Source organism: Schistocerca serialis, chromosome 1 (genome assembly GCF_023864345.2).
Source record: "Schistocerca serialis cubense isolate TAMUIC-IGC-003099 chromosome 1, iqSchSeri2.2, whole genome shotgun sequence".
Taxonomy (NCBI): Eukaryota; Metazoa; Arthropoda; class Insecta; order Orthoptera; family Acrididae; genus Schistocerca; species Schistocerca serialis.
The window spans coordinates 1,132,114,015-1,132,141,667 of record NC_064638.1 but is presented as its reverse complement, the minus strand read 5'-3'; the positions used below and the strand labels follow the sequence as shown (position 1 = coordinate 1,132,141,667).

The 27,653-nt window shown below is 42.6% G+C and overlaps 1 protein-coding gene across 1 annotated transcript in view; it reads left to right on the top strand.

Moving 5' to 3' along the window:
* LOC126417137 (zinc finger SWIM domain-containing protein 8 homolog) overlaps positions 1–27,653 on the top strand; it is a 516,142-nt gene that overhangs the window by 353,395 nt on the left and 135,094 nt on the right. The window contains exon 2 of the mRNA XM_050085037.1: positions 20,456–20,713. Coding sequence (XP_049940994.1) covers positions 20,456–20,713 — 258 coding nt within the window. The remainder of the gene's footprint in view (positions 1–20,455; positions 20,714–27,653) is intronic.

Here is a 27,653-nt window from a genome sequence, read left to right as displayed (position 1 = left end):
CCGGTCTAGGAATGGTAGAACGATGGGTTCGATGACGGTTTGGATGTACCGTGCACTATTCAGTGTCCCCTCGACGATCACCAGTGGTGTACGGCCAGTGTAGGAGAGCGCTCCCCACACCATGATGCCGGGTGTTGGCCCTGTGTGCCTCGGTCGTATGCAGTCCTGATTGTGGCGCTCACCTGCATGGCGCCAAACACGCATACGACCATCATTGGCACCAAGGCAGAAGCGACTCTCATCGCTGAAGACGACACGTCTCCATTCGTCCCTCCATTCACGCCTGTCGCGACACCACTGGAGGCGGGCTGCACGATGTTGGGGCGTGAGCGGAAGACGGCCTAACGGTATGCGGGACCGTAGCCCAGCTTCATGGAGACGGTTGCGAATGGTCCTCGCCGATACCCCAGGAGCAACAGTGTCCCTAATTTGCTGGGAAGTGGCGGTGCGGTCCCCTACGGCACTGCGTAGGATCCTACGGTCTTGGCGTGCATCCGTGCGTCGCTGCGGTCCGGTCCCAGGTCGACGGGCACGTGCACCTTCCGCCGACCACTGGCGACAACATCGATGTACTGTGGAGACCTCACGCCCCACGTGTTGAGCAATTCGGCGGTACGTCCACCCGGCCTCCCGCATGCCCACTATACGCCCTCGCTCAAAGTCCGTCAACTGTACATACGGTTCACGTCCACGCTGTCGCGGCATGCTACCAGTGTTAAAGACTGCGATGGAGCTCCGTATGCCACGGCAAACTGGCTGACACTGACGGCGGCGGTGCACAAATGCTGCGCAGCTAGCGCCATTCGACGGCCAACACCGCGGTTCCTGGTGTGTCCGCTGTGCCGTGCGTGTGATCATTGCTTGTACAGCCCTCTCGCAGTGTCCGGAGCAAGTATGGTGGGTCTGACACACCGGTGTCAATGTGTTCTTTTTTCCATTTCCAGGAGTGTATATTGTCTGTCTTGCACGGCGACGGTTATCGTAATGAACTCATTTTTCGTCCCCGGTCACAATGCGATGCAAAAATCCCTTGGCCGGCCGATGTGGCCGAGAGGTTCTAGGCGCTTCAGTCTGCAACCGCGCAACTGCTACGGTCTCAGGTTCGAACCCTGCCTCGGGCATGGATGAGAGTGATGTCCTTAGGTTAGTTAGGTTTAAGTAGTTCTAAGTTCTAGGGGACTGATGACCTCAGATGTTAAGCTCCAAAGTGCTCAGAGCCATTTGAACCATTTGAGAAATCCCTTCCGTTTTTGCCTCTGAAGCAAGTGTTCACAAACACACAAACGCCGTTCAACATCTGTTGGTTTCGGCTCACTCCCACTAATCGTGCCAATTCTTCTTGAGTTTGACGCGAGTCTTCCTTCACTCGGCAATGTCTCCAATTCTGCATCTTCGAAAACATTCTCTCTTCCACCATTATGCCGGTCTACGACGTTAAAATCACCGTTCTTGAAGCGTTGAAACCGCTCACGACACGTTCTTTCACTAACAGCATCCTTACCATATGTACAGAATTCCACGAGGCTCAGCCGCTGTTTTCTTCATATTGAAGCAAAACAGTAACACTTCCTGCAAATGACGAGAATTAGGCTCATAAACTGACGTTTTCAACAAGAACAACTTTATGATGCAGACACAAATCGACTAATGTTTGAATGAGGTTATGTTGACCGAGGTCCAAGCTAAATGTGTGACGTCTCTGATCGGTTTCTTTCGACCGCTACTTATGGTTGTCGCCACCTATCGGCAAACGGCGGAAGCAAAGTGGCACACCTTGTAATAAGAACGAAGAGAACTACAGTAACACATTTAAAACATATTTTCGAATGAAAAATGCACACACTGTGCCGTATTTTTCGTGTCCGTCCTATAGATACGTCAGTTCAGTTGAGCATTCGATGCAATAAAAACCGTAGCCTGGCACAACATCGAGCGTTACGTGAGTCCTGGAATTATACAAAGCTGTGACTCAAGAATTAACAACACTCATTCAACATCTTGAGTAGCAGCAGCGGAGTCCAGAGGCTCGATGGCGACCGGAGTATTGTCCCGCTGCCCTTGCCGCATACGCAGTCCTGGCCAATGTCTGCCATCTAACATAGCCAAAACAAATTGGTTCACCGTATTTATACCCCCATGGTTCACCGCGGTAATACATCCTCGTGTTGTCACTCTGACGTGTTCTTGCCCAGCTTCGACCGTTGGGAATAACTATCGACTTTTGTGGTCATATCCCAAATAGTATCTGGTGCTTTGTGTCGAGACGTTGTCGTTTCATCAAAAATACTACCTTACGATGTTTACGGTTGTACTAATCAACCATATCGTAATCAAAAATTAAAAGGAATCACATTTCACTCGTAAGTGATGCAGTTCAAATAATATTTTCTTTTGTATACATGAATTATGGTTCCGCTGTTTATTTTTATTCTTTCATGGTTTTCGTTGCCTTCCAAACCGCAAACGCTCCGACATCTGAGCCACCACTGTATCAGCGGTCTCGCCCTCGCCCAGCACACGGCTGCGTAACCGCTTTGTTTGTTCGTGCGTCACCTCATGACCCAAATTCCGCCCACCGTTAATGATTCATTGTTCGCTTTTCCTCCCTCGTTCACTTTGTTTCATGCACAAGATATGATAGCATGCTTTGCTCCCTTTCTTATTGCCCACGTTTATGGGCTAGCAAAGAACACGTAGGTTAAGTGTTTTGCTAACGTAAACATTAAAAATGCTGTACATACTAGTTGGAAACTGAAAATGTAACGAAGAAGAAGCTGTACCAGTAAGCAAAGAAGCTTTTGTTTTGGAGTTCCAGCTTCATTAGCTAACAATACAAACACAGCAAAAGTGGAATTAAGTGGGTTGCGAAAGCATGCTATTCATCGCATCTCTTCCTTTTCTTCTTGGCTGTTCGAAATAAATTAACAGAAAGCAAGTTACATTAACGAAGCCAATGACTCGTGTTACTAGACGAAATGCACACTCAGTAACAGAAAACGTTAAATTGCTTTCCTGGCACAACATTATTCATGTAAGCAGTGTAATTTTTAGTATTTAGTATATTGCGGCCACACAGGAAGCAATCGTAAACAGGCGTTTGTTAATATTTAGGGTTGTTTAAGATGGCGTCAGGCTCTCATCACTCACATACAGCTAGAGTCTGTAGCGCCATCTCACTTCTCTTTTTACCTCCATGGTGGTCTTGCTGTGTCACTTCCCCTTGAAACTGACTTTGACTAACTTCAAATAGCTCATGTCAACGTAATTTTTCTCAAGAAAACAGTAAACAGCGGTGATTTCCGTGTACACTGGCGGCAACAAGGAAAAGTTCTAGTCCAAACATGTATAAACCTTTCGGCGTAGATAAAATTGCGGGGCGACTAAAACATTTTCGTCCATCCACGACAACTTCTTATTGTTCGCAAACTGAAGGTAAATCAGTGCAATATGAGCAGGTACCCACGTGAAGATTACGGCGTAAATTTCGAGATGCATTGTGGTTAGGGAATAGAAACGGTGACTGGCGCAGAAATTCTGTATTTTTGTTTGCATGGAAACACGTAAGAGCAGTAAATTTGTTAAATTACGGACTTCTTTGTGCCACAGATTACTTATTAAGAGTTTTATTGACCAGATTGTCGAAAGTTGCTTTCAGAGCCGTATTTGTGAGGTGCATTTTTATTATTTTTTTTTTAATGTTATGGAAAATTTCTCGTAGTTAGCTTCTGTCACTTCGATTCGTGCAACTGAACGCTAAACACAGTTTAGGCACGTTTAATTTATATTTCGCAAAACAAATTGCAAAGCAAAATGTTTCCCCAAATAAAGCAGTTCGGCTTCCACACAGACAGCCGGCCGAAGTGGCCGTGCGGTTCTAGGCGCCGCAGTCTGGAACCGCGAGACCGCTACGGTCGCAGGTTCGAATCCTGCCTCGGGCATGGATGTGTGTGATGTCCTTAGGTTAGTTAGGTTTAAGTAGTTCTAAGTTCTAGGGGACCGATGACCGCAGAAGTTGAGTCCCATAGTGCTCAGAGCCATTTGAACCATTTTTCCACACAGACAAACAATAGACTGGCGCCTGTCAGATTTCTGTTAAAAAATGACGAAATTCCTCCAGCTGTACTAAGGTGTTGGTTTTATTGGCGACTAGTTTCGATGTTGTTACATCATCATCAGACCCATACTTGTTGATAGCAACCGTATGTGTCTAACACTAGTAGTCAGTGGTGAGATAGGCTGTCAACAAGTATGGGCCTGAAGATGATGATGTAACAACATCGAAACTAGTTGCCAATAAAACCAACACCTTAATACAGCTGAAGGAATTTCGTCATTTTTAACATATTATACTAGCTGACGTCCCAAATCGTCCATTTCAATTATGGATATACAAGACGAATAAATAGGTAAATTTGTACGTGATTTGGGGGTGTAGAGGATGCGAAATATTGTAAACGGAGCTACCTCCTGTCGCAGCAACAACGGCTCTAGCCCGGCTGGGTATCGAGTTGAACCGAGCGTGGATGATAGATACGGGCACATCATTCCATGCTGCTACTATCCTATGCCAGAGATAATCGAACCTAGTTTTTGGCAAACAGTAGCGCGCCAGTTCCTCGGCGACTCACGATGAGAAGCTTTCAGAGATTGAGACATCTGGAGCAAATGTTAGGCAGGGCATCAGTCGGACGCCCTGTGTATCGAGTTTGCTTAGGACAGCACAGCAACAAGCGGTCGTACGTTATCTTGTTAAAAGATAACGTCAAGGAGACATCGAAGTTAGGGTCCAGCCAACGTCCACACCACATCAGAAACGTAACCCGTACTCTACAAATTACCAACTATTCGAACCAGGGGTGAAGATGATATCTACCCAAACGCGCACCATGCCATCAAATGGTTCAAATGGCTCTGAGCACTATGGGACTTAACAGCTGTGGTCATCAGTCCCCTAGAACTTAGAACTACTTAAACCTAACTAACCTAAGGACATCACACACATCCATGCCCGAAGCAGGATTCGAACCTGCGGCCGTAGCAGTCGCGCGGTTCCGGACTGCGCGCCTAGAACCGCGAGACCACCGCGGCCGGCCCATGCCATCACATTAGGTACTGGGACCGAGCGGGGTAGCGGAGTGCTTAGCGCGCTGGACTCATTTGGGACGATGACCGTTCAAACCTGCATCCGGTCATCCTGATTTAGATTTTCCATGATTTCCCTAAATCGCTTAACGAAAATGCCGGGATGGATCCTTCGAAGGAGCGCGACCGATTTCCTTCTTCATCCTACCATGATCCCAGTTTGTGATCCGTCTCGAATGATCTCACCGTCGACGAGACATTAAGCCGTAATATCGTCCCCTTAGGTGTTGGGACCGCATGACGGTGACAAAAGAAGTCTGGAAACGTTCTTTGTCCGGAGCTCCCGCACACGAAACCACAACAATGGCCGCCGTGCTGACAGTGCGTGGTGCTCGAGACGTCACCGCAGGCTACGAGTAGATACTTTTTGTACTGCGAAAATCAACGTTTGGTAACTTCAGATACGTGACCAAGTACGTGCATTGCGATGACACATGGGCACTAATTGATTGCGACCGCTGAGATCCTTCAGGGTCTTGAGTACAGCCCTCTTAAACTCATCGATTCCATATTCGCATGACAGTCGTGGGATCCCGACCGACGGAGGGAGAAAAACTGCGCGACGGAAGATTCCAGTCTCGGTAGGCCACTATCCTGCCGATGTCGAATTCGGACATCTGCTGGAGGGTGTACGTTTTTCCGCCTTGTTTGTGAGAAGATTGTGTTATGACTAGTACAACTAAATTCAACCGCTATTTTTGAGTGAGAAATCGGCTGCGTGAACGTTTTCTATATGGAAAATGTAGACGTTTCGCAGTTACTTTGAAATAATGATAATTTCATATCTAGGCATGCAAATTTGTCGTTTGTTGCATGGTGTTCACATTTTACTGGCCGGGAGAGTACGGTGTTTATCTTGTATGTGGGCAAATCTTCAGAAGAAAAGGGAACGCCGCTGCTACCGTCCGTGGCCACAGGCGAATCACTTCAGGTGCTGCTCAATGTGGCTGTTCGCCAAAATATGCCTGACATTATTTCGATGGTACCGTAAACTGGCTAACTGTTTCGGGTATCATTTTCCGATTCCATCTACGGCTGGAAACCGTATGTACCGTAAAATATCTAGGAGTATCTATCCAGAGCGACCTTAGGTGGAATGTCCACGTAAAACGAATAATAGGAAAAGGAGATTCCAGACCGGCAGACCGGGATTCATAGGAAGAAACTTAAGGAAATGTAACTCATCCACGAAGGAAGTGGTGTATAAGGACCTTTTTCGATCGATTATTATTCTTGAGTATTGTTCACTAGTATGGCATCCTTACCAGGTAGGACTAAAGGGGGAGAGAGCGAGAGAGAGAGAGAGGTTTCAATAAAAAGCGACGCATTTCGTCGTGGGATCGTGTAGTCGACGCTAGAGTGTTAAGAGATGCTCAACCAACTCCCATTGGCAGACGTTACAAGAGAGGCGTGCATCACGGAGAGGTTTACTACTGAAACTTCTAGAGAGTACGTTCTGGAAAGAGTCGGACAATATAGTACTTCCTCCCAGACGTATCTATCGAAATGATCACAACGAGAAATTTGGGAAATTAGAGCTAATACTGTGTCTTAGCGACAATCATTCTTCCCGCGCACATTCGCGAGTGATGGTGTGGGGGGGGGGGGGGGGGAGGGGAGAGGAGACCAGTTAGTGGTACCACAAGTACCCTCCGCCACACACCATGAGCTGGCTCGCGGACTGAAATCTAGATGGCGTAGGGTACTGCTGGTATAACTATAATTCCCCCCCCCCCCAAATCCCTCTTTAATGTTTCCCTGTTTCATTGGCGTGTGAAGAACGACATTAGGCAACCATCATACCAGTCCTAATATTTTAGTTTGTCTCGCCATGATCATTGCTTGCGGGAAGCGTATGTGGGAGGAAGTAATTTGATGTTCGACTCTTCCTGGAACGACCTCTCCGTGGTATACAACACCTCGTAGCATCTGCCACTGGAGTTCGTCGAGGGATTCTGTAGCGCTCTCGCGGTTACTAAACGATCCCGCGACGAAACGCGCCGCTCTTCGTTGGATCTTCTCTATCTCTTACCCTTAATCGAACATGGCTAGGTACGAGGCTGATGAGCATTACTCGAGAATCGGTCGAACGAGTGTTTCGTAAGCCACTCCTTATTTGGATAATTTGTAGTTTACTTAAGGTTACCCCAATCAGTCTGTCTTGATCTGCATTTCCCACAATTGTGTTTTTTGTGGTCCTTCCAATTTAGATCGTTTGTCACTGTTCTACACCTACATGGTTAGTCTGCAATTCACGGAAGTAGCTGGCAGAGGGTTCATCGAACCATTTTCACACTACAGTAGAACCCCCCCTAATCCGACCTTGGATGGTCCGTCACTCTGGTTAGTCGGACGACCATGCTCAGGCTCGCGAGCCTGTGCCGACTACTCATTGACTGGACGCCTGTCGGGCCATTGTTGCGGTGTCTATCGCTGTGCATATTGTTATCGTGTACGTTACTGTGCGGTTTTACTCTTTGTTGGGATTAAAAAAACGTCGTTGTTTGCTTTATTCCTTGTGTTTTGCTGTACTTATTACTGTATATTCATTGTGTGTACAGTTGTCTGTTTTTTAACATGTCTGGATTCAAACGTAAACATGTAACTCTCTCACAAGATGAAAAATTAGCAGTGCTACAAAGACTGGACGAAGGAGAATCGCTCCAAAAAATTGCAAAGGAACTGAATGTAGGTGTTACGACAATTAAGTATTGGAGGAAGAATCGGAAAGACGTTGAATCCTATACAGTTACGATTGATGGTGAAAACACTCTGAAGAATCGCAAAACATTAAAAAAGCCTAAACATGAACTGCTTGATAACGCATTGTGGATGTGGATTTGTCAAGAAAGAAGGAAAGGAACCCCAATATCCGGGCCAATTCTCTAAGAAAAAGCGATAGTTTTGCACAAAAAACTGGATGCCGAAAGTAAATTTGCTGTCGGTGAAGGCTGGATTGATCGTTGGAAAACTCGTCATGGTGTCCGATTTGTTTCTATTCCCGGTGAAAAACTATCTGCTGATGCCGCAGCTGATAAGGAGTTTTCTGTTAAGTTTCAAGAAATTGTAGAAGAAAATGAATGTTACCCTGCCAAGTGTATAACATCGGCGAGACAGGGCTGGACTTCAAAATGTTGCCAACAAAAACGCTCGCAGCTTCAAATGAATCCGTGGTAGGAACGAAACTTGTAAAAGATAGAATAACAGTCATTCCTTGTAGTGACGCAGATGGTACCCACAAGCTCCCCTTGTTCATCATTGGCAAAGCTAAGAAGCCAAGGGCATTCAAAAATATAAACTTATATCCCTTGCCAGTTTATTACCGCAATCAAAAATCTGCTTGGATGGATTGCTGCACCTTTTTAAATCCTGGTTTTTCGACGAGTTTGTGCCATCGGTCGAAAAAGACTTGAAGCAAAACAATCTGCCTGTTCGTGCTCTTCTGTTGGATAACGCACCATAACATCCATCTGAGGAAGATTTGGTGAAAGGGGACATAAAAGCTCTCTTTCTGCCTCCTAATGTGACCTCACTCATCAAACCAATGGATCAGGGCGTTATCGAATGGTTAAAAAGGCGATATCGCAGAAAGTATATCATCTCAATCTTGGAAAAATCTGAAGGAGGTCATAACTTATTTGAGGCAATGTAATCCCTGAACATCAAAGATACTATCTACACTATCGCTGCAGCATGGGATGAACTGAAACCTAACACACTGCGGAAATCGTGGCGTAAGCTTTGGCCAAAAGTTATGACTGAAAATGAGCATACCGAAGATGAGCAAAACAACGACGCACTGGAAATCGTTAAAGATCTACAAACTCTGGAGCCGAACGTCTTTGTCAGTGAAGTTGAAGAGTGGATCTATGGATGTGACAAAGACTGTGACACTTTTGAAGAGCTCAATGACGACCAGATTGTTTCCACTGTTAGCCAGGAAACTGTAATTGAGGACTCGGACGGCGAAGACGAAACCCACACTCGGATTTCACACAACGATGCAAAAAACCCTTTTGACATCGCCCTTCAATACATGAGCAGAATCAAAGTTCAACTACAATGGACGTTTTGTGGATAAAAAAATGGAGGGACAGTGCAGCTAAATCTAGAATAACATCTGCTAAACAAAAATGTATCACTGACTTTTTTTCCAAGTAATTTGTTTTCGTTTTTACTGTAAAAACAATTCATACAGTATAATCATTTCTTAGTTTATACGTACAGTAGTTAATTTCTTTGTAAAAAATTTCTTTTTTATATACAGTACAATGAATATTTTTTAGTTTACAGTATATATGGTTTATACGTTATTAAGTACAGTGCAGTACTGTAATTTGTTTGTCATTTTTCCTGTAAAGCCAATACATATTATAGTGTGTGTAGACGTTTTTTAGTTAATATATTAACACTAGGTAAAAAACATCTTTTTATATTACTGAAGACGTCGTTTTTGTTCTTAAATCGTTTAATTTTTTGTACTAAGTCTCTTTTTATATTTTTTGCAATAAATATTAGATTTTTCGGGTAATCCGACCTTTTTTCGTTCCGACCATGGTCCCGATCCCGAAGGTGGCGGATTAGAGGGGTTCTACTGTACTTCTCTACCCTTCCACTCTCGAATGGCGCGTGGCAAAAAAGAACACTCAAGTCTTTCCGTTAGAGCTCTGATTTCTCTTATGTTGTTATGATGATCATTTCTCCCTATGTAGCTGGGTGTCAACAATGTTTTCGCATTCGTAAGAGAAAGTTGGTGATTGAAATTTCGTAAACAGATCTCGCCGCAAAGAAAACCGCCTTTGTTTCAGTGACTGCCATCCCCAACTCGCGTATCATATCAGTGACACTCTCGCCCCTATTGCGCGATAACACGAAACGAGCTGCTGGTTTTTTTTTTTTTTTTTTTTTTTTTTTTTTTTTTTTTTTTTCCGATGTCCTCCGTCAATCCCACCTGGTAAGGATCCCACACCGCGCAGCAATATTCCAGCAGAGGACGGACAAGTGTAATGTAGGCTGTCTCTTTAGTGGGTTTTTCGCATCTTCTAAGGGTTCTGTCAACAAAGCGCAGTCTTGGTTTCGCCTTCTCCACAATATTATCTATGTGGTCTTTCTAATTAAAGTTGCGTGTAATTGTAGTTCCTAGGCATTTAGTCGAATTGACAGCCCTTAGATTTGTGCGATTTATCGTATACCTAAATTTTATCGGATTTCTTTTAATACCCATGTGGATGACCTCGCAATTTTCTTTATTTAGTGTCAATTGCCACTTTTCGCACCATACAAGAATTCCCTCTAGATCATTTTGGAATTGGAATTGATCGTCTGATGATTTTACTAGACGGTAAATTACAGCGTCATCTGCAAACAATCTAAGGGGCTGCTTAGAATATCACCTAGATCATTTATGTAAATCAGGAACAACAGAGGGCGTGTGACACTACCTTGCGGAACACCAGATATCACTTCTGCTCTACTCGATGATTTACCGTCTATCACCACGAACTGCGACCTCTCTGAGAGGAAATCACGAATCCAATCACACAACTGAGACGATACTCCATATGCACGCAATTTGATTAATAGTCGCTTGTGAGGAACGCTATCAAAAGCCTTCTGGAAATCTAGGAATATGGAATCGATCTGAGTTCCCTTGTCGACAGCACCCATTACTTCATGGGAAGAAAGCGCTAGCCACGTTACGCAAGAACGATATTTTCTGAATCTGTGTTGGTTATGTTATCAATAAGTCATTTTCTTCAAGGTGATTCATAGTGTTCGAGTACGGTATATGCTCCACAATCATACTGCAAATTGAGGTCAGTGAAATAGGTCTGTAATTCAATGGGTTACGCCTATTTCCTTGAGGCGCTATTGTGTCTGCATACTCTAAAAGGAACCTGATTGGTATACCAATCCTAGATATTGTACCTTCGATACTCTTTCGTACGACAGTGTAATCGAACAGTAATGGAACTCTTCGCAATAAATTGTATTTACCTACTCTATGGGTCAGCTGCAGCTTTTCCACCAATCGTCGATAGTGTGCAGGTCTTCCTCATTTTGGCCGCAGCCTTCCCTACAACATCGCCTGCGAGCAGTCTCGGTGTGCGGACATTTGCTACGCCGGATATTTGCCACGATTTTACCTGCTCCGAAGGGTTGGGTCCCTTGTCTCCCCCTCCCCTCCCCCCTCCTCCTCCTCCTCCTCACTCGCCGCCCGACCCGCAGTAAAGGTACTTACTGAGCCTTTCCGCTGGTTTACTTAACATAGGACCAGAACGTCTATGGATTTTCCGCCACATTTCTAGAGAGACTTTCGTTGTGGAAACTATTAAATGCATCTCGCATTGAAATCCGCACCAAATTTCGAACCTCAGTAAAACTTCTCCAATCTTGGAGATTTTGCGTTCTTCTAATTTATACGGGCCTTTTTCGGTGCTCCTGCAGCAGCTTTCTGTCGTGTTTTGTGTGCCATGGGGGATCAGTTCCGTCTGTTATTAATTTATTTGGTATGAATTTCTCGAGTGCTGTTGATACTATTTCTTCGAACTTAAGCCACATATGGTCTTCAATTACATAGTTTGGAAGGATTGGAGACTGTCTCTTAGAAACACGTCAACCGAATTTTTCGTTGCTTTTATAAACAGACATATTTCGCGTTTAGTTTTAGTGAATTTCTTTGTTACGGAATTTAGCCTCACTACGACTGTGTGTGTAGTGTGTTCACTAATCCCTGTAACCGTCGTGATGCTCAGGATTATTTGTGGCCAAGAGGTCAAGTGTGTTTTCGTAACCATTTACAATGTGGACGGCCTCATGAACTAATAGTTCAAAATAATTTTTAAAAAAGCATTTAGAAAAATTACGGAAGTTGTTTTCTGTCTACAATGGGGTCGGAAAATGTATTTTTGTCAACATACGGAGGGTAGATTGAAGTCACTGCCAACTATAATTGTATGGTTCAAATGGCTCTGAACACTATGGGACTTAACTTCTGAGGTCATCAGTCCACTAGAACTCAGAACTACCTAAACCTAACTAACCTAAGGACATAACACACATCCATGCCCGGGGCAGGGTTCGAACCTGCGACCGTAGCGGTCGCGCGGTTCCAGACTGTAGCGCCTAGAACCGCTCGGCCACTCTGGCCGGCTATAATTGTATGAGTAGGGTACCTATTTGCGGTGAGACTCGATTTTTCTTTGAAATGTTAGTGCAGATCATTACAATTACAGCTTTTCCCTTCACAACCTAGGATGCTTTCTCTGTGACCCTGAAAATACCAGAGCTAAACAATGTAGAACAACAACGTACGTTACAAGCAGGGCATTCTATATTACTTCATTTCCTTATTTCTAGCACTTTAAAATTGTACGTCGACTTTAGATGACATATCGATCATAGATGTTCTTATCTCTGTTTATGAACGTACTTTCAGTCATGTTTTGAACATTGTCCCGCTACACTTTATTAACTAATGTTTCGCCGCAAGGGATGCCGGATTTTAGAGAGTAAATTAATATGGAGTCTGTCGTTCTTCTTTTCAAACATTCACATACCCATTTCTTCTTTCCTTATTGTCTTTTGGGCATGCAGTTGTAGTAATTAAAGTAGGCACAAATGCAGTGAACAAAAAGAAATGATTAGCGTACATTCGCATTCTCTTTACATCGTTCCTTTCTTGTTGCTCTCATGGTGATGCACTGTTTCTATCGCAATCAATACGCATGAAAGGAAGCTATCGTACAGACAGAGGGTTCTCTCTTTATACTTGGCAGAACTAATTACATACTGACATTATCGTCAGAATTACTTTCATTTTGGGAAAGTGTATTTCGCCAAGATTTCGAAGAAGAAGGTCCCTTACGTACTGGTTGTATGGAGTAGGATGTGGAGACGGCGGTTTGAATGCGGACAGTAGTACGAGGAAGGGCGTCCCTTATCTGAGGGATCGCTACCTAGCGAAGGGGCAAGTGTGGCAATGTCCGGCATTCGTAGCCTCACGGAGGCTTCAGCGTTATCCGCTAGAGCATTTATTAACATTAACTGCCCCATAATACTCTCTGGTCCACGGCGCCTTCGACTTCTTGGACGAACAGAGCAAGTTGGTTGCGCAAGATGTCTGCTTACGGAACCCTTGTCGATCTTTATAGAGATTTTCGTTTTCCAAATCCGTCACAATACGCCAGTACGAAACGTGCTCCATAATTATACATTCGATTAACGCCAGAGATATATTTCAATAATTATATAATCATGTATCTGACGACCATCTGGAAAATGGGAATGACCTGCAGTTTTTTTTTTTTCCTCTCCCTTGATACCCTTCGTTACTCCAATGACCTACAATAAACTGCTACTAGAAAGAGAATAAGTTCTTTCTGGTAGTATCTGTAGAATCTTACAGGTATCTCATTTCGTCCAGATGCCTTTCCACCGTTGTGCGATTTGTACTATGATTCTTTATCACACCTTTGACCCATTGGATGCTCATCGCTGAGTACACGTTGTGTTTAATTATCATTGGACACGATTTTGTCCTATAAAACATTAAGGTAATTCCAGAATTACGGAAATTTTAAATAAATCGTTGCTAAGGTGGAAAGACTTGTCACATTACTAAGGTCTCATTGTAGAGTCCTTGCACCCTTTCGTGAGGTAAGAAAAAAATACATGTTGAGTTATGGGCGATTATTTTATTTGTATCGAAAGCAATCAGTACGCATTAATATAGATTGTCTTCTGTAGATGTTTCTTGCTCATTTCGTATTTGTTGTGTTTGTCCATTGCGTAGCCCACTGATGATGCTTTTGTCAGGCATCGCACTTACATCTGTCTCATACCTCAGCTATTCCATACGTATGGGGTTTAGACTCTGCAAGCATCAGAACAAAATTAGCGGCTATGTGAAACATGAACACTCAAAACTGTGAATGGACTCTTACCCCGTCAGTCCAAAATGTTTAAAGGCTAGGTTGATTAAAAAATAAGTGAATTCCTGCATTTAGTCAATTTGCTGTAGAATCGTATTGATAAAACACATTCTCGTCACCTGTGATGTTTATTTTTCAGAGAACTGTCCTCATTTCGCATTTCAGTCAAGAGGTTGCAGGCATCCTTGCATCTTTTTCATTGTTTCTGTTTGGAACTCAAAGCGTCTGGGACAAACTTGGCACTTGTTCTTCCTTTTCTTCAAAGTATTCTGGAAGATCTGGTGGACACCTGATTTACACATGTCGTTCAATTACAATTTGTGACATAAAAACGTTGACCGCACATCCGGTACTTACCATTGCTTCTCACACTTCACTTGTCGAATGCAGATCCGTTGTTTTCACTTGTTACTGCCATCGTAATTACAGTGCACTGATGACGCTTATGCGCCAGAAATAAAATCAGTGTCGGAAATTTTTGTGCGGACGGTGTATTGCTCCAGGTGGGGGTATTACTCTAGATAGGAAATGGAGACAAGGCATTCTGCATGGGTTAATTGGTAGGCACACGTCATTCATAGGAAGGCCAACGGATCGTATAGGCCCTCACTGTTCACACGCAAGGTACGGAGGAGCTACCGTTACTTGAAGTAAATGATGATCCTGAAACAAGTGTGCAAAGACCCGGACCTGCCGAAAGCATGAACCATGACCTTGTATCGTTAATTCTCCACGAGCTGTTACTTTCTCCACATAGCTTAGATCGTGCGCAAGTTCTCGCGCCAAAAGAGGACTATGCCATATAAGAATTCTGCCAGTGGATTCTAAGATGGTCCATTGAAAATCTGCAAGTGGCATCTTGAATTTTAAAGGGTGTCCCATAAAGAACGCGACTTTTTAAGTGCCTGATGTCGTAAAAATGTATTGATGAAGTTATTGCTTATTGCAGTGCATGCTACCTGTGATTTTCAAGGGACTTCCGACAAAATAGAAGCAATGATCCATGAGGAGATTCTTCAGTTTGGACTTGAATGTGCGAGGTTTAAGGTTTACTGCTAAGACCTTTTTAATTCTAGAGGTAGCTTATTGAAAATGGATGCAGCAGACAGAGTGCTGCACGTTTTTCTGCACAAGAGTAAAGGAGATGCGATTCAATTGCAGGTCGAATTCTGTCTGATATTAACTGGGTAATAGCTACTCATTCATGGGAATAAACTCATTTTGCTACACAACATACGGCATAAAAGAGAATAAATGTTGTGAGACCAAGGTCAGAATTTCCAGACTCCTGAACGGAGATCGATAGGTTTGCGATGTTATTGCTCGAACTGCGCGTTTCTGAACGGAAGTGAATGGGAAGGGTTAAACTATAATGCTATCAAAGTAAGCATGTTAAGCCTAATTTCCGGTTTTAGTGTTGAACCCTCACGTATTGCAGATATTGTTCTAGTGGTAAATATAGCAGCATTCAATTTTTGAACAAGAGCCTGAAGATAAACTGTGCATGACAGTTTACCATCTATCTGAACACGTAAACATTTCAGGCATACTGATCAGTCACTTACAGTTGAATTGTGTATTAGAAACTGAAAAAAACTGAGTCTTACTATGTTTCGACATGAATTCATTTTTTACAAGCCATGAAGTTAAGTTCTCGTATTTGATGCTTTACCTCGATAAAGCGAAACGCGTCTGGTGAAAAACACGCATTTTTTTAGTTGCGACTACAGAACGAAAATACCCTCAAGAATATTTGAATCACCTGTCATATTAGAAGATTATGTAAGAAACAGTAGTAGTCCCAGTACTGTGCCCTGAGGAATCACCCCCCCCCCCCCCCCCCCTCCCAACCGTGCCTGTCAAACGCCATCTCAAAGCCGTTCTCTTTGCTTTGATGAATGGCCTTTAGCTGTCTATTCTTAAAGTATGTGAGCTACTCTTCTTAAGTCTATAATGGCCCACCCAACCTCTGCATTAAATTTTGTGATCCACACAATCAATTGCCTTTGTTATATCAAAGAAGATGCTGCCCAACGTTCCCATCCTCTTATTTAATCCTTCCAGTGCTTCACGGAAAAAAGAGGATATAACTTTTTCAGTTATTAAGTTTCTTCTGAAACCAAACTGTACGTTTGACAACAAATTATGTAAATTGAAATGCTCATTTACCCTTATAGGAGTATAGCAGCCTTTTCAGGAACTTTTGCAAATTTCGATGAAATAGAAATACATCTAAAATTGTCTGTATTACATCTTTGTCTTTCCGTATAATTCGCTTCTGTTATTGAGTACTTTAATCGTTCTGGAAACTGACCATTCCAAAGAAAAAATTACGAATATGGCTAAACACTGGACTAACATAAGCGCACAGTGCTTTAATTCCTGCTAGATACCCCATCAAATTGGTGAGAGTCCTTAAACTTCGGGGATTTTAATTGTTGACTTGGCTTCATTTCTTGTCAGTTGGATTTTAGGAGCCCAAGAGCGCAGATTTTCTTTCAGAATTCGTTGCATTATAGGATCGTGTTGTTTCTGGGAATATCCAGTTGTTGTAAACGTCGGCGAATAGAATCCGTCGGAATTACATCAACATTATCATTCACGATGCGATGTTTTCCGCAGAACGACTAACAGGAGAACGCCCCGAAGGTTTAATGTCCACAGTCCACCAGTTTTCTCAAATTTAGTAATCACTCTCATCTCAGTCGAGTTCTTTTGTGCATTACGTTGACCAAACATTCCACGGAGATACGGAACAGTTTCTGGACAACATTCACCACATTCGTAATAAGTATTCACTAAAACTACACGCTATACCGTTGTGAAGCTCTCGACAAAGAAAACAAATTATAACCGTGAAACGTTCAAAGCTGTCAACTTACTAGAACAGAAATGATGGACGTTTCAAAAGTTGCGTGCAATATACGACACCATTTGTTTACGGATGAAACAGGATTTACAGGGTAGGATAACAAATTACCACAGCAACCATGGGCAGGCACAAAACATCGGGCGATCGTGGAAGCAAGGCATCACCTGCCTCTTTTCCTTAAAGGAGAGCCCTTACTGTCTGTTTTTATAACTATTCCTGTGTTCGCTCTAAGTGTGTTTTATTTCCCTAACGTTTGTGTTTTTCCTCTCTGCGTCTGGAGCATTGATGCTTTTGTATACTGCCTATCTCACTGCCGAAGCAGGTCGGGCCACCTTGTGGTCCGTTGTCGGTGCTTCTGGTTTCCCAGACTGGAAATGACCGATTGTCAGACTGCCGCGACGTTTCGTGGAACCGTCGAGCAGTCTGTTTTATGCCATCCCTTATCATGGGGATCCCTGTTTCCTCGTGCAAGGCCCTGGTTGGCAGGCACGGCGAGTCGCAGAGCTCTCCCTTGCACCCCGTAGAGCCGACGTATCTGTGTGTCGGCTGCGTTCCCTCACACTGCAGACGCGTATTCTAGCACAGGTCAGATCAGTGCTAGATGTAATGTAATTCCGCAGTGTGGTGGAAGCGTTGATTCAGGATTTAGTAGGGGATATAGCGCCTTCAAAGATGCATGGGCTTTCCCCCGGACTTCACGGATGTGCGGTTTCCAGGCGATGTGCCTATCGAGAGTTACTGCTAGATATTTAGCCGTGCGAGACCATGGGATGGGGCCTCCCACGATTGGCAGCGGCTGAAGGTCCATGGGCACTGTACGTCGCGTTATTATGATGGCCTGCCTTTTAGTGGCATTGAACTTACGGCCCAGGTCTCCAAGACGTTGAATGCCTCCTTTAAGCGGCGGCGAACGCGCGCAGAGTGAGGTTCAAATGGCTCTGAGCACTGTGGGACTCAACTGCTGAGGTCATTAGTCCCCTATAACTTAGAACTAGTTAAACCTAACTAACCTAAGGACATCACAAACATCCATGCCCGAGGCAGGATTCGAACCTGCGACCGTAGCGGTCTTGCGGTTCCAGACTGCAGCGCCTTTAACCGCACGGCCACTTCGGCCGGCCAGAGTGAGGTGTCGTCCGCATATAGTGCAAGGGATACCATGTCAAGTGGGAGAAAATGTGGGTGACAGACTAGTAGTGCCATACACTTTACCGGGCAAATTAACAGGTGCTGTTCATCACCAGTTTCTGCTCGAGAAATTATTCTCGTAGTTAGAGAATGCTACCCTTCCAAAAAGGCAACGGACGTAAGTTTATGTATGACGAGGCAACACGTCATATTTCACATCTGGGGACGTCATTACCGTACATAATACTATAAGGAGCGAGGGAATAGCAGAAGAGGTCCATTTGTGTAGTCTGTATTTGTATGCCCTTAGATTCCTAACTATGAGGACATTTAGAGTCGTTTCTGTATTCCTCACCCACCGACAACGTATACACATTATAGGAACATGTGCGACTGCATGTTTCCAAATCCGACTGCGCCAACTGCCTTTGCAAGAGTTCGTAATTCTTTGGAGAGAGGGCTGAAGGATGCATAAGAACGAATGGTAGCCTCCTATAGTGTCAAGACATATGGTTGTCATAGGACACTCAGCTAGTGTTTCTTTCTGGATATTTGTTGAAGGACTTTCCTTGCTAGTACTATCTTCTGTAGCAATAAAAACTTTCACCAAACCAATTTGGATGAAATAACTGACTGTATAACCGAAAAATCGAAGTATTAATACAAGTCTCGGAAAGTCTTACATACGATAGGTACCAGAACGTAAACAACGTTGTCGTGGAGGAACTGTCAAATTCACGCGGAAAATTTAAGCAGAGAGATTAACATGTTGAGAAAGCGAAAGGAACTAAAATTTGAGCTGCTGCTGTAGATATTTTCATTCTGGGTTGTAAAAGTTTTTACCTTCCAAAAAAGCACGCAGATCAAATTTCAGCAGACGGCATGGAGCTTACGGCTGAGCCCCTGCGACTCATGTAAACCGCAGCACGTCTCCGCCAAGATCGTGGCGCCGTACCGCACGACGCTGAACCAAAATCCGATGTAGCCTAACATTAGGGAATCGGTACAGAATATGTGGTTCTTAGTCATTGTACGAAGATACGGTGATAAACCTGGTATATTCCTATGAAAGAGAGACAATTTCGAAATCTGTTTCACTGCTGATACTTCGAACATTTCTGCTGAAGTTGTTTGGTTTACTTGGTAACCAACTGAAGTGCTGAGTACTGTTTATTTTTTAATTAACTAACGCAGTAGAAAACGCTGAAACACAGGACTTGATCATATAGGAGTCAGTTGAAAAAGCTTTACATTCTTTGTAAGAACCTGTATGTGGAAAACGTAATGGATGCTCTTGGTGCTGCAGTCTCAATTTTTTTAAACAACATTTTGAAGCAGAATCTGGCACTGGACAGATGCGGCTGCAGAATTTTAGTGGCCATCATTACATTCGTAAATGGAGAGATAATATGAACTAGAATTCCTTAGAGTTCACGAAGAAAGAGAAAGATCCATTGTAGAACAAAGAAGCTATGCCTCCCAATCATGCTTAACTGTATTTTGAAACGGGATTTGATTAAAATAAGTTGCATGGCAGAGCATAATAGAAGAGCTGAAAAAACTGACCTTACAGAAGTTCACGCAAACTATCCCACGAGAGTTTCAAAGACCAGTCCTACATGATGTATCTAGATATATACTACGACCTCCTTTGTATCAATACCATAGGGATTACTTGAAGAATATAAGAATAATTACAGCTTGCACATAGGTGTTCAATCAATCATCCCTCCCATACTATATGTATGAATGGAACGGAAAAAGGCCCTAATCACTACTACATTGGCAGGCATCCTCTGTCATAAACTTCACAGGGGTTTGCAGAGTATAGATGTCGACATTAGAATTGAAAACATTTGTTTATCATTGCCATGGCATGTGCACAACTGTTATATATATATGGCCGTCTGGCAACTCAACTGTATCACAATTTACACTAGTGTATAACCAGTGAAATACTTGCTGGTGGTGGTCTTTCTTGTCAGTCACAAATAACTACTAAAGGTCAATTTCTCCCTTCCTCCCCATCCCAAGCCAAAACATAATGTTATATATACATAATTTCAGGCACTTAACTCCTCTAAGAATTCATCTTAAACTTTTTTGGTTAAGCTGTCTTTTATTTTCCTTGTTGAGTACCATCTATACAGCAGATAGGTATATTATTTCCTTATGCAATGACATAATTGCTTTTCAACATTGTATTGAAAGATACTAATAAAAAGAACATCTTCTAAGTGTTATAACATTTGAGAAAGTGTGACAAAAATAGATCATATCAAACTTTGTACGGAAAATCATGTGCTCACCGATGCTCTCAGCCAATGACTTTGCGGATGTATAAAGAACACTTTTGATGATATGTGATTGTCGTTTTCAGATGCTACTGGATTCCAAGTGCCGCCATTAGCTGAACTGTCGGCGAGATGTGTCGCAGCACACATACCTTTCGAGCTGGTGGAGCACGTTTTCCCGCCAGTACCCGAACAGCTGCAACTCCGCATTGCCTTCTGGAGCTTCCCCGACAATGAGGAGGACATCCGGCTGTATTCTTGCTTAGCAAATGGCAGCGCCGACGAGTTCCAACGTGGCGAGAACCTGTTCAAGAATCGTGCAGTTAAGGAACCCCTACAGATAGGTTGGTCAGCATCAGTTAGCAAAAGTTGTTAAGAGAAATTTGTGTTTCTTGCGTGGCTACTGATTTATGAAAAAATGCCAGAGCTTCGCAATGATTTATATATTGCTTAGAAATTTTATGTTCCCACTTTCTAAATACCACATAAGTTGTATGAAGTAAGGTACGAGGGTCATTCAATAATTAAAGAGACAAATTGGTCTGGGGAAAAAACTGTTAGTAGGGCAAGTTTGGTAATTTTATGGCTTCCTTATTTGGCCTTCTAACCCAATTGTTATATTGTTCCTGATAGGACCTAATGTTTTCCGCTATGTTATTCTTTCTTTCTATTCCAAATCTTCTAATGTCATCAGCCAAACCTCTAAGGAATTTGCAGTAGCTGGGCAAACACTGGAATAAGTTGGCATCACTGTCATGAGCCCTGACCAGCTGATGTATCAACTTTGCTTTGTTTATAACCTCAAAAATACATTTCAAAATGGCGAGTCCACTTGAAACGTCCACATTAGTTGAACAACATTCTGTTATTCGTTTTTTACTCGCTGAAGGCGAGAAACTAGCGAATATATACTGTAGAATGTCTGAAGTTTATGGTGAAGTTCGTATGAACAGTGCAAATTTTTACAAGTGGGTAGAGCAGTTCAAAAATGGTCGCGACTCGGTGACTGACGAACACCGTTCTAACCGACCAGTTGCATTTTCAACTCCCTCACTTGAAAGTCAGATTAATGACATCATTCGTGCCGACCACCGTGTGACTGTGGAAATGACAGTTGGTAAGGTTCAAGTTAGTACTGGTACAGTTCATGACATTATCTGTAACAAGTATTGCAAAACATTTGCAAGATGGGTTCCAAAGGAGTTGACGCGGCTACACAATGAAACAAGGCTGAGAGCGTGCACAGAGCTAAAGGGACGTTATGAAAGAGAAGGTGAGCACTTCCTCAACAAAATTTAACTTGTGATGAACACTTGGGTTCACTATTAAGAGCCAGAAACAAAAAGACAAAGCATGGAGTGGAAGCACGCCAACTCACCTGTCAAGAAAAAATTCAAAACCCAAGATCAGCAGGAAAAGTCATGTTGACGGTGTTTAGGAAAGCTGAAGGTCCAGTTTTCTGTGAATATCTCGTAGAGCAGCGTACAGTGAACAGCCAGTAGTACTCAGATATGCTTTTAAACCAAGTGAAGCCAGCCACGAGAGAGAGAGAGAGAGAGAGAGAGAGAGAGAGAGAGAGAGAGAGAGAGAGAGATGATGATGATGATGATGATGATGATCTCAGAGGAGAGGTGTGATTCTCCAACAAGACAATGCACGTCCTCATATTGCTCAGCTAACCTGTTAATCCATCGACGTAATGGCCTGGGAAGTACTGCCTCATCCCCCTTAGAGTCCTGATTTAGCATCTATAATCCGTTCATCATAAGAATAAACCTATGTAAACATTGCACTATGTATTCTACCGCGTTTGCTGGAACCTCATTGGATTTCCGTTTCGTGTGGGACTGCAGCCAAGCTGTCACGAGTACTGTCAAGTAGACTTGGCCACTGTTTCTATGTTTCGATACAGTGTATCGATACGTGGAACTGTTTCAGTGTTCCGGAACGGCTGTGGTTCACTGTTTCGAAACAGTGGTTTTTCATTCCGCCCCTGTCTCGGGTAACCGGACCCGATTCGATCTCGAGCCAGACACAGAAACTGTATCGTTGTTTTTTGAAAATAAGGCTGTCTCAGTCCACCTGTGCTTGGAACGGACTAGTTCTATCGAAACAGTGATGTTTCATTCCGCTCTGTGTCGGACGAGATTCGGGCTCGGCACAGGTACTGAAACACAACATACCACTTCATGAAACACTTTCAAGAGTGTCGAAATCTTTTTGACAAGCAATAGCATGAAGCTTAAGATATCCGAAAATAAAGCTTCGTTTCTAGCTGACTGCACTATTCCGAAATGGCGTAACATCTGCTTTATAAACACTAACGAAACAATAAAACGACGCATACTATTCACATTCAAAGTAATAAATATGTGAAAATCACTCCGTTAAATTACACTTTTTTTATAACATACGCTTCTCTGCTCATGTACAGTAATCATATTAAGAAACGCAAGTAAGCCTACAACATTTTGAATTAAAAAAGGCGTAGAGTGACAGTTATTAGACATATACATAAATTTTATGAAGGAATAATTGCAAGCAATCTGTTTGACATACCACTGATAGTGTAATGGTGAACGGGAAGGGCTGGGAAGCATGGCGAATTTATAGTAACGGTTCGAAACACCTTGAAAGACAAAATTTTTTCTGTTATATTTTGTTATTTGTTCGAATTATGTGGCGTTATTTGTGAGTCTATAGCCACTGTGCCTATTATCTACAATGATTCCCTTTGTGTGCATGGAAATTAGCAGGATCGGTATATTACCCATACTAACGGAATGTGGGGGAATCCCAGTAGCATATCCGTTGTTTTCTGCAGTTTGCTCCCATCTCCAGTTCCGTTCGTGGTGGTTCTGTCTTCAGCTATGGCTGTCCTCATCCAATTGAAAAGTATGAAAGTTACACGACACGAAAGCAGCGCATTTGCTGCAGAAATACGAAACTTCCAAGGCGCCTAAGTGATAGTTTCATACTTTCTGCGATACGATTAGCGCTCTCGCACCTCATTTGTGTTTATGTGGACATACTTATACACTAGACATTCAAGATGATAAAATGTGTAGGTTTATTAGATTACAAAACACAAACTGTTTCACTGTTTGGAAACATTACATTGTACTGTTTAATTTGTTTCCAAACAGTTAACGTGTTTCAGTTTGCCCATCTCTACTGTCAAGTAAGACAATAAGGGTACGTTTTCTGCTGTGTTTTACGCGCACAACGACTTAGCGATAATTCGGGACAACAGCTTTATCGGCGCATTTAACTGGACTGCATTGGCCGGTCAGCTGGTACAGCTAGCCTGCAGTGACGTGGCCAGTTGCAGCTCACTCGTAAAAAGACGAGCAGAGGAACAATAGAGCTTCGAATGTCATTTAATAACACACTGCAAATCTCCCACAATACGCTCCGTAGACGACTAGACGAAAACCGCAACACGTTACCGTGTTTAGCTAACGTACTATTGTTATTAAAAACAAGAATGATAAAAATTCCTTACTTAACCACAAGGTAATTTTTCTGCATAAGCTGTGTGTTACGTAAGACAGTACCGAAGGATTTCACCGTATAGTTAAATATTGAAGCCACCAAAGGTATTACTTAGTCAGCCGTCTCGTAATTCTTAGCTCCACCCTTATCCGAATCCGAGAAATACATTTCAGTTTTGGAAGTGTCACCCGCTACGTTGATAACGAGCCTATCAAAAACAGAATCCACGAAGCTAACCAGGCGCAACATTTGCTCTTCTTGTTTTTATGACGAGCCAGTCTATATCCCGCCAGCGTTCGGCAATGACGTGTGAAAAAGCTGCGTGCGTTAATTCCAGTACGTCTGGCAGTTCAACAGTCTTGTTACTTCTCTGGCCAAATCCTGCAACTTGCACTCCAGATCAGTCCTGTTGGGTTCGTATTGTAACGGTATAGTAGCAAATGTAAAAAAATGCAGCATTTGTATAATGTGATGTGCTCGATGCTGTGAAAATGATTGTTTTTCATGTTTCTATGATACTTATCTACCTCTGTGGTATAAAACGATGGACATAGTTCAAATAAAGAGGATCTGGTTTTTCATTTTTGCCTTAAAAATTAAATTATTTTTTCTTAATTTAAACAACTTTTATGAACAGTCTTTCATAAAACATCGATAATTAAGAATTTTCATTTGAACTGGAAACACGAATGTCGCGTCCAAATGTAATTAGAAACAAGAAGACGTGCGTTATTCATAAAAATGATGATCAGTTTTATAATTACGAGATTTAGGTATTTCAAATTGAACGAGAGAAAGTAATGATGCTGGGGAGATTGGAACCAACGCACGAACAACCACAATTGGTTCAAATCCCATTACGCTACCGACTGCGGTACATGTTCATTGAATAATTATCAACTGCAGTATATACAACGCTGGAAAAACTTCAAAGCCGATTATCTCCGGAAATTTATGTAAAACGTTAAGAACAGCCTATATCTCGGCACTTTTTAACCGTGTTCCAGTCGCGTGTTTCGCTACGGAACAGAAAGCAGCCACAGCCATTTTCATACTGCGCGTTAACAACTCGACAATGAGAGCACAACGCAACAGAGGCTGTGACTATACGATTTTTGAATTAAAAACAACCAAGCTAAAGTGTGATCAAGGAAAACTTTGATGGCTGTCAATACATTTGAATATTTTTAAGTTTCAATTAAAATAACTTAGTAATAGATATCTAATACGTAAGTAGGACCTACTTCAACGATCGTAACAACACCAGTGTAGATGTGCTACGCCTTCTGACCAGTCATCGCATTTGCATTTCTTTACATCAAGTTAATTCTTATGATGAATGGATTGTAGTGATTTCCATTTGTTTGGTGCACTGAAGAAGGCCTTACGTAGTTCCAGGAACACGAGGATGTGTAAAAGTTCGTGCGAAATTGGTTCAAGCATAAAGATAAAGAGTTCTTTGCAGCCGGAATTAAAAAGTGCATAAATCTTCAAGGGGATTATGTTGAAAAGTAGAAAAAGTTTCTTTTGTAAAAATAAATGCTTTTTTCTCCAGACAAATTTGTCTAATTATTGAATGACCCTCATATTTTCCAAAGTGTCTTAACAAGGAACCACCCGAGTGTGAGGTCGCAAGTTCAATCTTTGGTAAGGCTCATCCGAAAGTGTTGTGTTAATGATTGTGACAGATAAAAATATTAGCTGCTAGTGACTCATCATGTGCATCAGGAGGGCAGCAGAAAATGAGTGTCCTGGGAGGTGCAGAGATCAACCTTCTATGGGATGTAAGTATTACGCTTCACAAAATGAACATCGTTGACATTCAAGAAATGTTCAAAACAAATTATTAACTGTCACCATGAACACTGAATGAAGAACGGCGCGCCAGAGTCATCACAAATGTTTGCACCCTCAAGATCAAAGGCAAACTCTTTGGGAGCTACAAACCTTGTAGGACGTTCAGCTAGGTATCCACTCTCAAAGAATATGTATAGAATTGTATAGGTGTAACTGGGTGATAAGAACGGATGAAATGTGATGGCATGCAACCAAATGCGGAACAGTCTGTCGTGGAGCTTATCATGAAACTGGCTATCCTTTAAGGCATAGCAGCAGATAGTATGATAATATGTTTTATAGGCACAGAAAAAACAAACATCCAGAGGCATGATTTGTCCAGTGGTTCCAGGTGGTATGAAAATGTCACATCCTCTTCAGGAGGGATAGTTCGCTCTAAAGAATTATGATTTTTAAATGCAGACCAGGAATCAATCAAAAGCAAGTTACTTTGACCAGCTGTTGGCCAAAAGCAGTGCTCATACCATAATTGTTGTTATCTTACTCCCATTTTCCCCACTCTTGCTTGCTATGATGTATATATTCTCCATTACTCTTGCAAGACAGTGCGGACGAGAAAGAACTGTTGGGGCAGAGCACCTCAACTTCTCACAGCACAATAACTAACTTTCCATCCAATTTACCATACAGATTAATAGTCAGCATAATAGCATATGAATGCGTTAAGGCATTGACGTTAGTTGAGCTCGATTCAACTCTCTTGGTACCTCTACTTCACATTCCTTTCATATGCATTTCCTCTTGAAGTCCCAATTGTTCGGAGTTGAAAATAAGTTCTTTGTTGAACTATGGGATAAGTTTAGTTAGCTCATTTACATATTTTCAGACAGATTCTGCAGTTTGCCATGCATAGTCCTTTGAAATTTTGTTATCTTAATGCAGCTAGCCAATGCTTCCCTTGAAATCACTCACTGTAAGCTATGTCATATGCAATTTGATGTGAATAATGTAGTAGGTCCCTATCATGCACATCCTATAATCTGTATCAGGCATACTTGAAACGCGAAAAAATCCAGTTTTTGCAACAAGTGTACCGTGTACTCTGTTGAAGATCCATAGTTTTTCTTATGCAATAGGCTACATTGTCATATTGCTGTGGATTGAAATCTATTATTATTCCCCCCCCCCCCCCCCCCCCCCCCCCCCCCCCCCCCTACACTGCTGATGATCATCTTGTTGTTGTTGTTGTGGTCTTCAGTTCTGAGACTGGTTTGATGCAGCTCTCCATGCCACTCTATCCTGTGCAAGCTTCTTTATCTCCCAGTATGTACTGCAACCTACATCCTTCTGAATCTGCTTAGTGTATTCATCTCTTGGTCTCCCTCTACGATTTTTACCCTCAACGCTTCCCTCCAATACTAAATTGGTGATCCCTTGATGCGTCAGAACATGTCCTACCAACCGATCCCTTCTTCTAGTCAAGTTGTGCCACAAACTTATCTTCTCCCCAATCCTATTCAATACCTCCTCATTAGTTATGTGAGCTACCCATCTAATCTTCAGCATTCTTCTGTAGCACCACATTTCGAAAGCTTCTATTCTCTTCTTGTCCAAACTATTTATCGTCCATGTTTCCCTTCCATACATGGCTACACTCCATACAAATACTTTCAGAAAGGGCTTCCTGACACTTAAATCTAGACTTGATGTTAACAAATTTCTATTCTTCAGAAACGCCTTCCTTGCCATTGCCATTCTACATTTTATATCCTCTCTACTTCGACCATCATCACTTATTTTGCTCCCCAAATAGTAAAACTCCTTTACTATTTTAAGTGTCTGATTTCCTAATCTAATTCCCTCAGCATCACCCAACTTAATTCAACTACATTCCATTATCCTTGTTTTGCTTTTGTTGATTTTCATCTTATATCCTTTTTTCAAGACACTGTCCATTCCGTTCAACTGCTCTTCCATGTCCTTTGCTGTCTC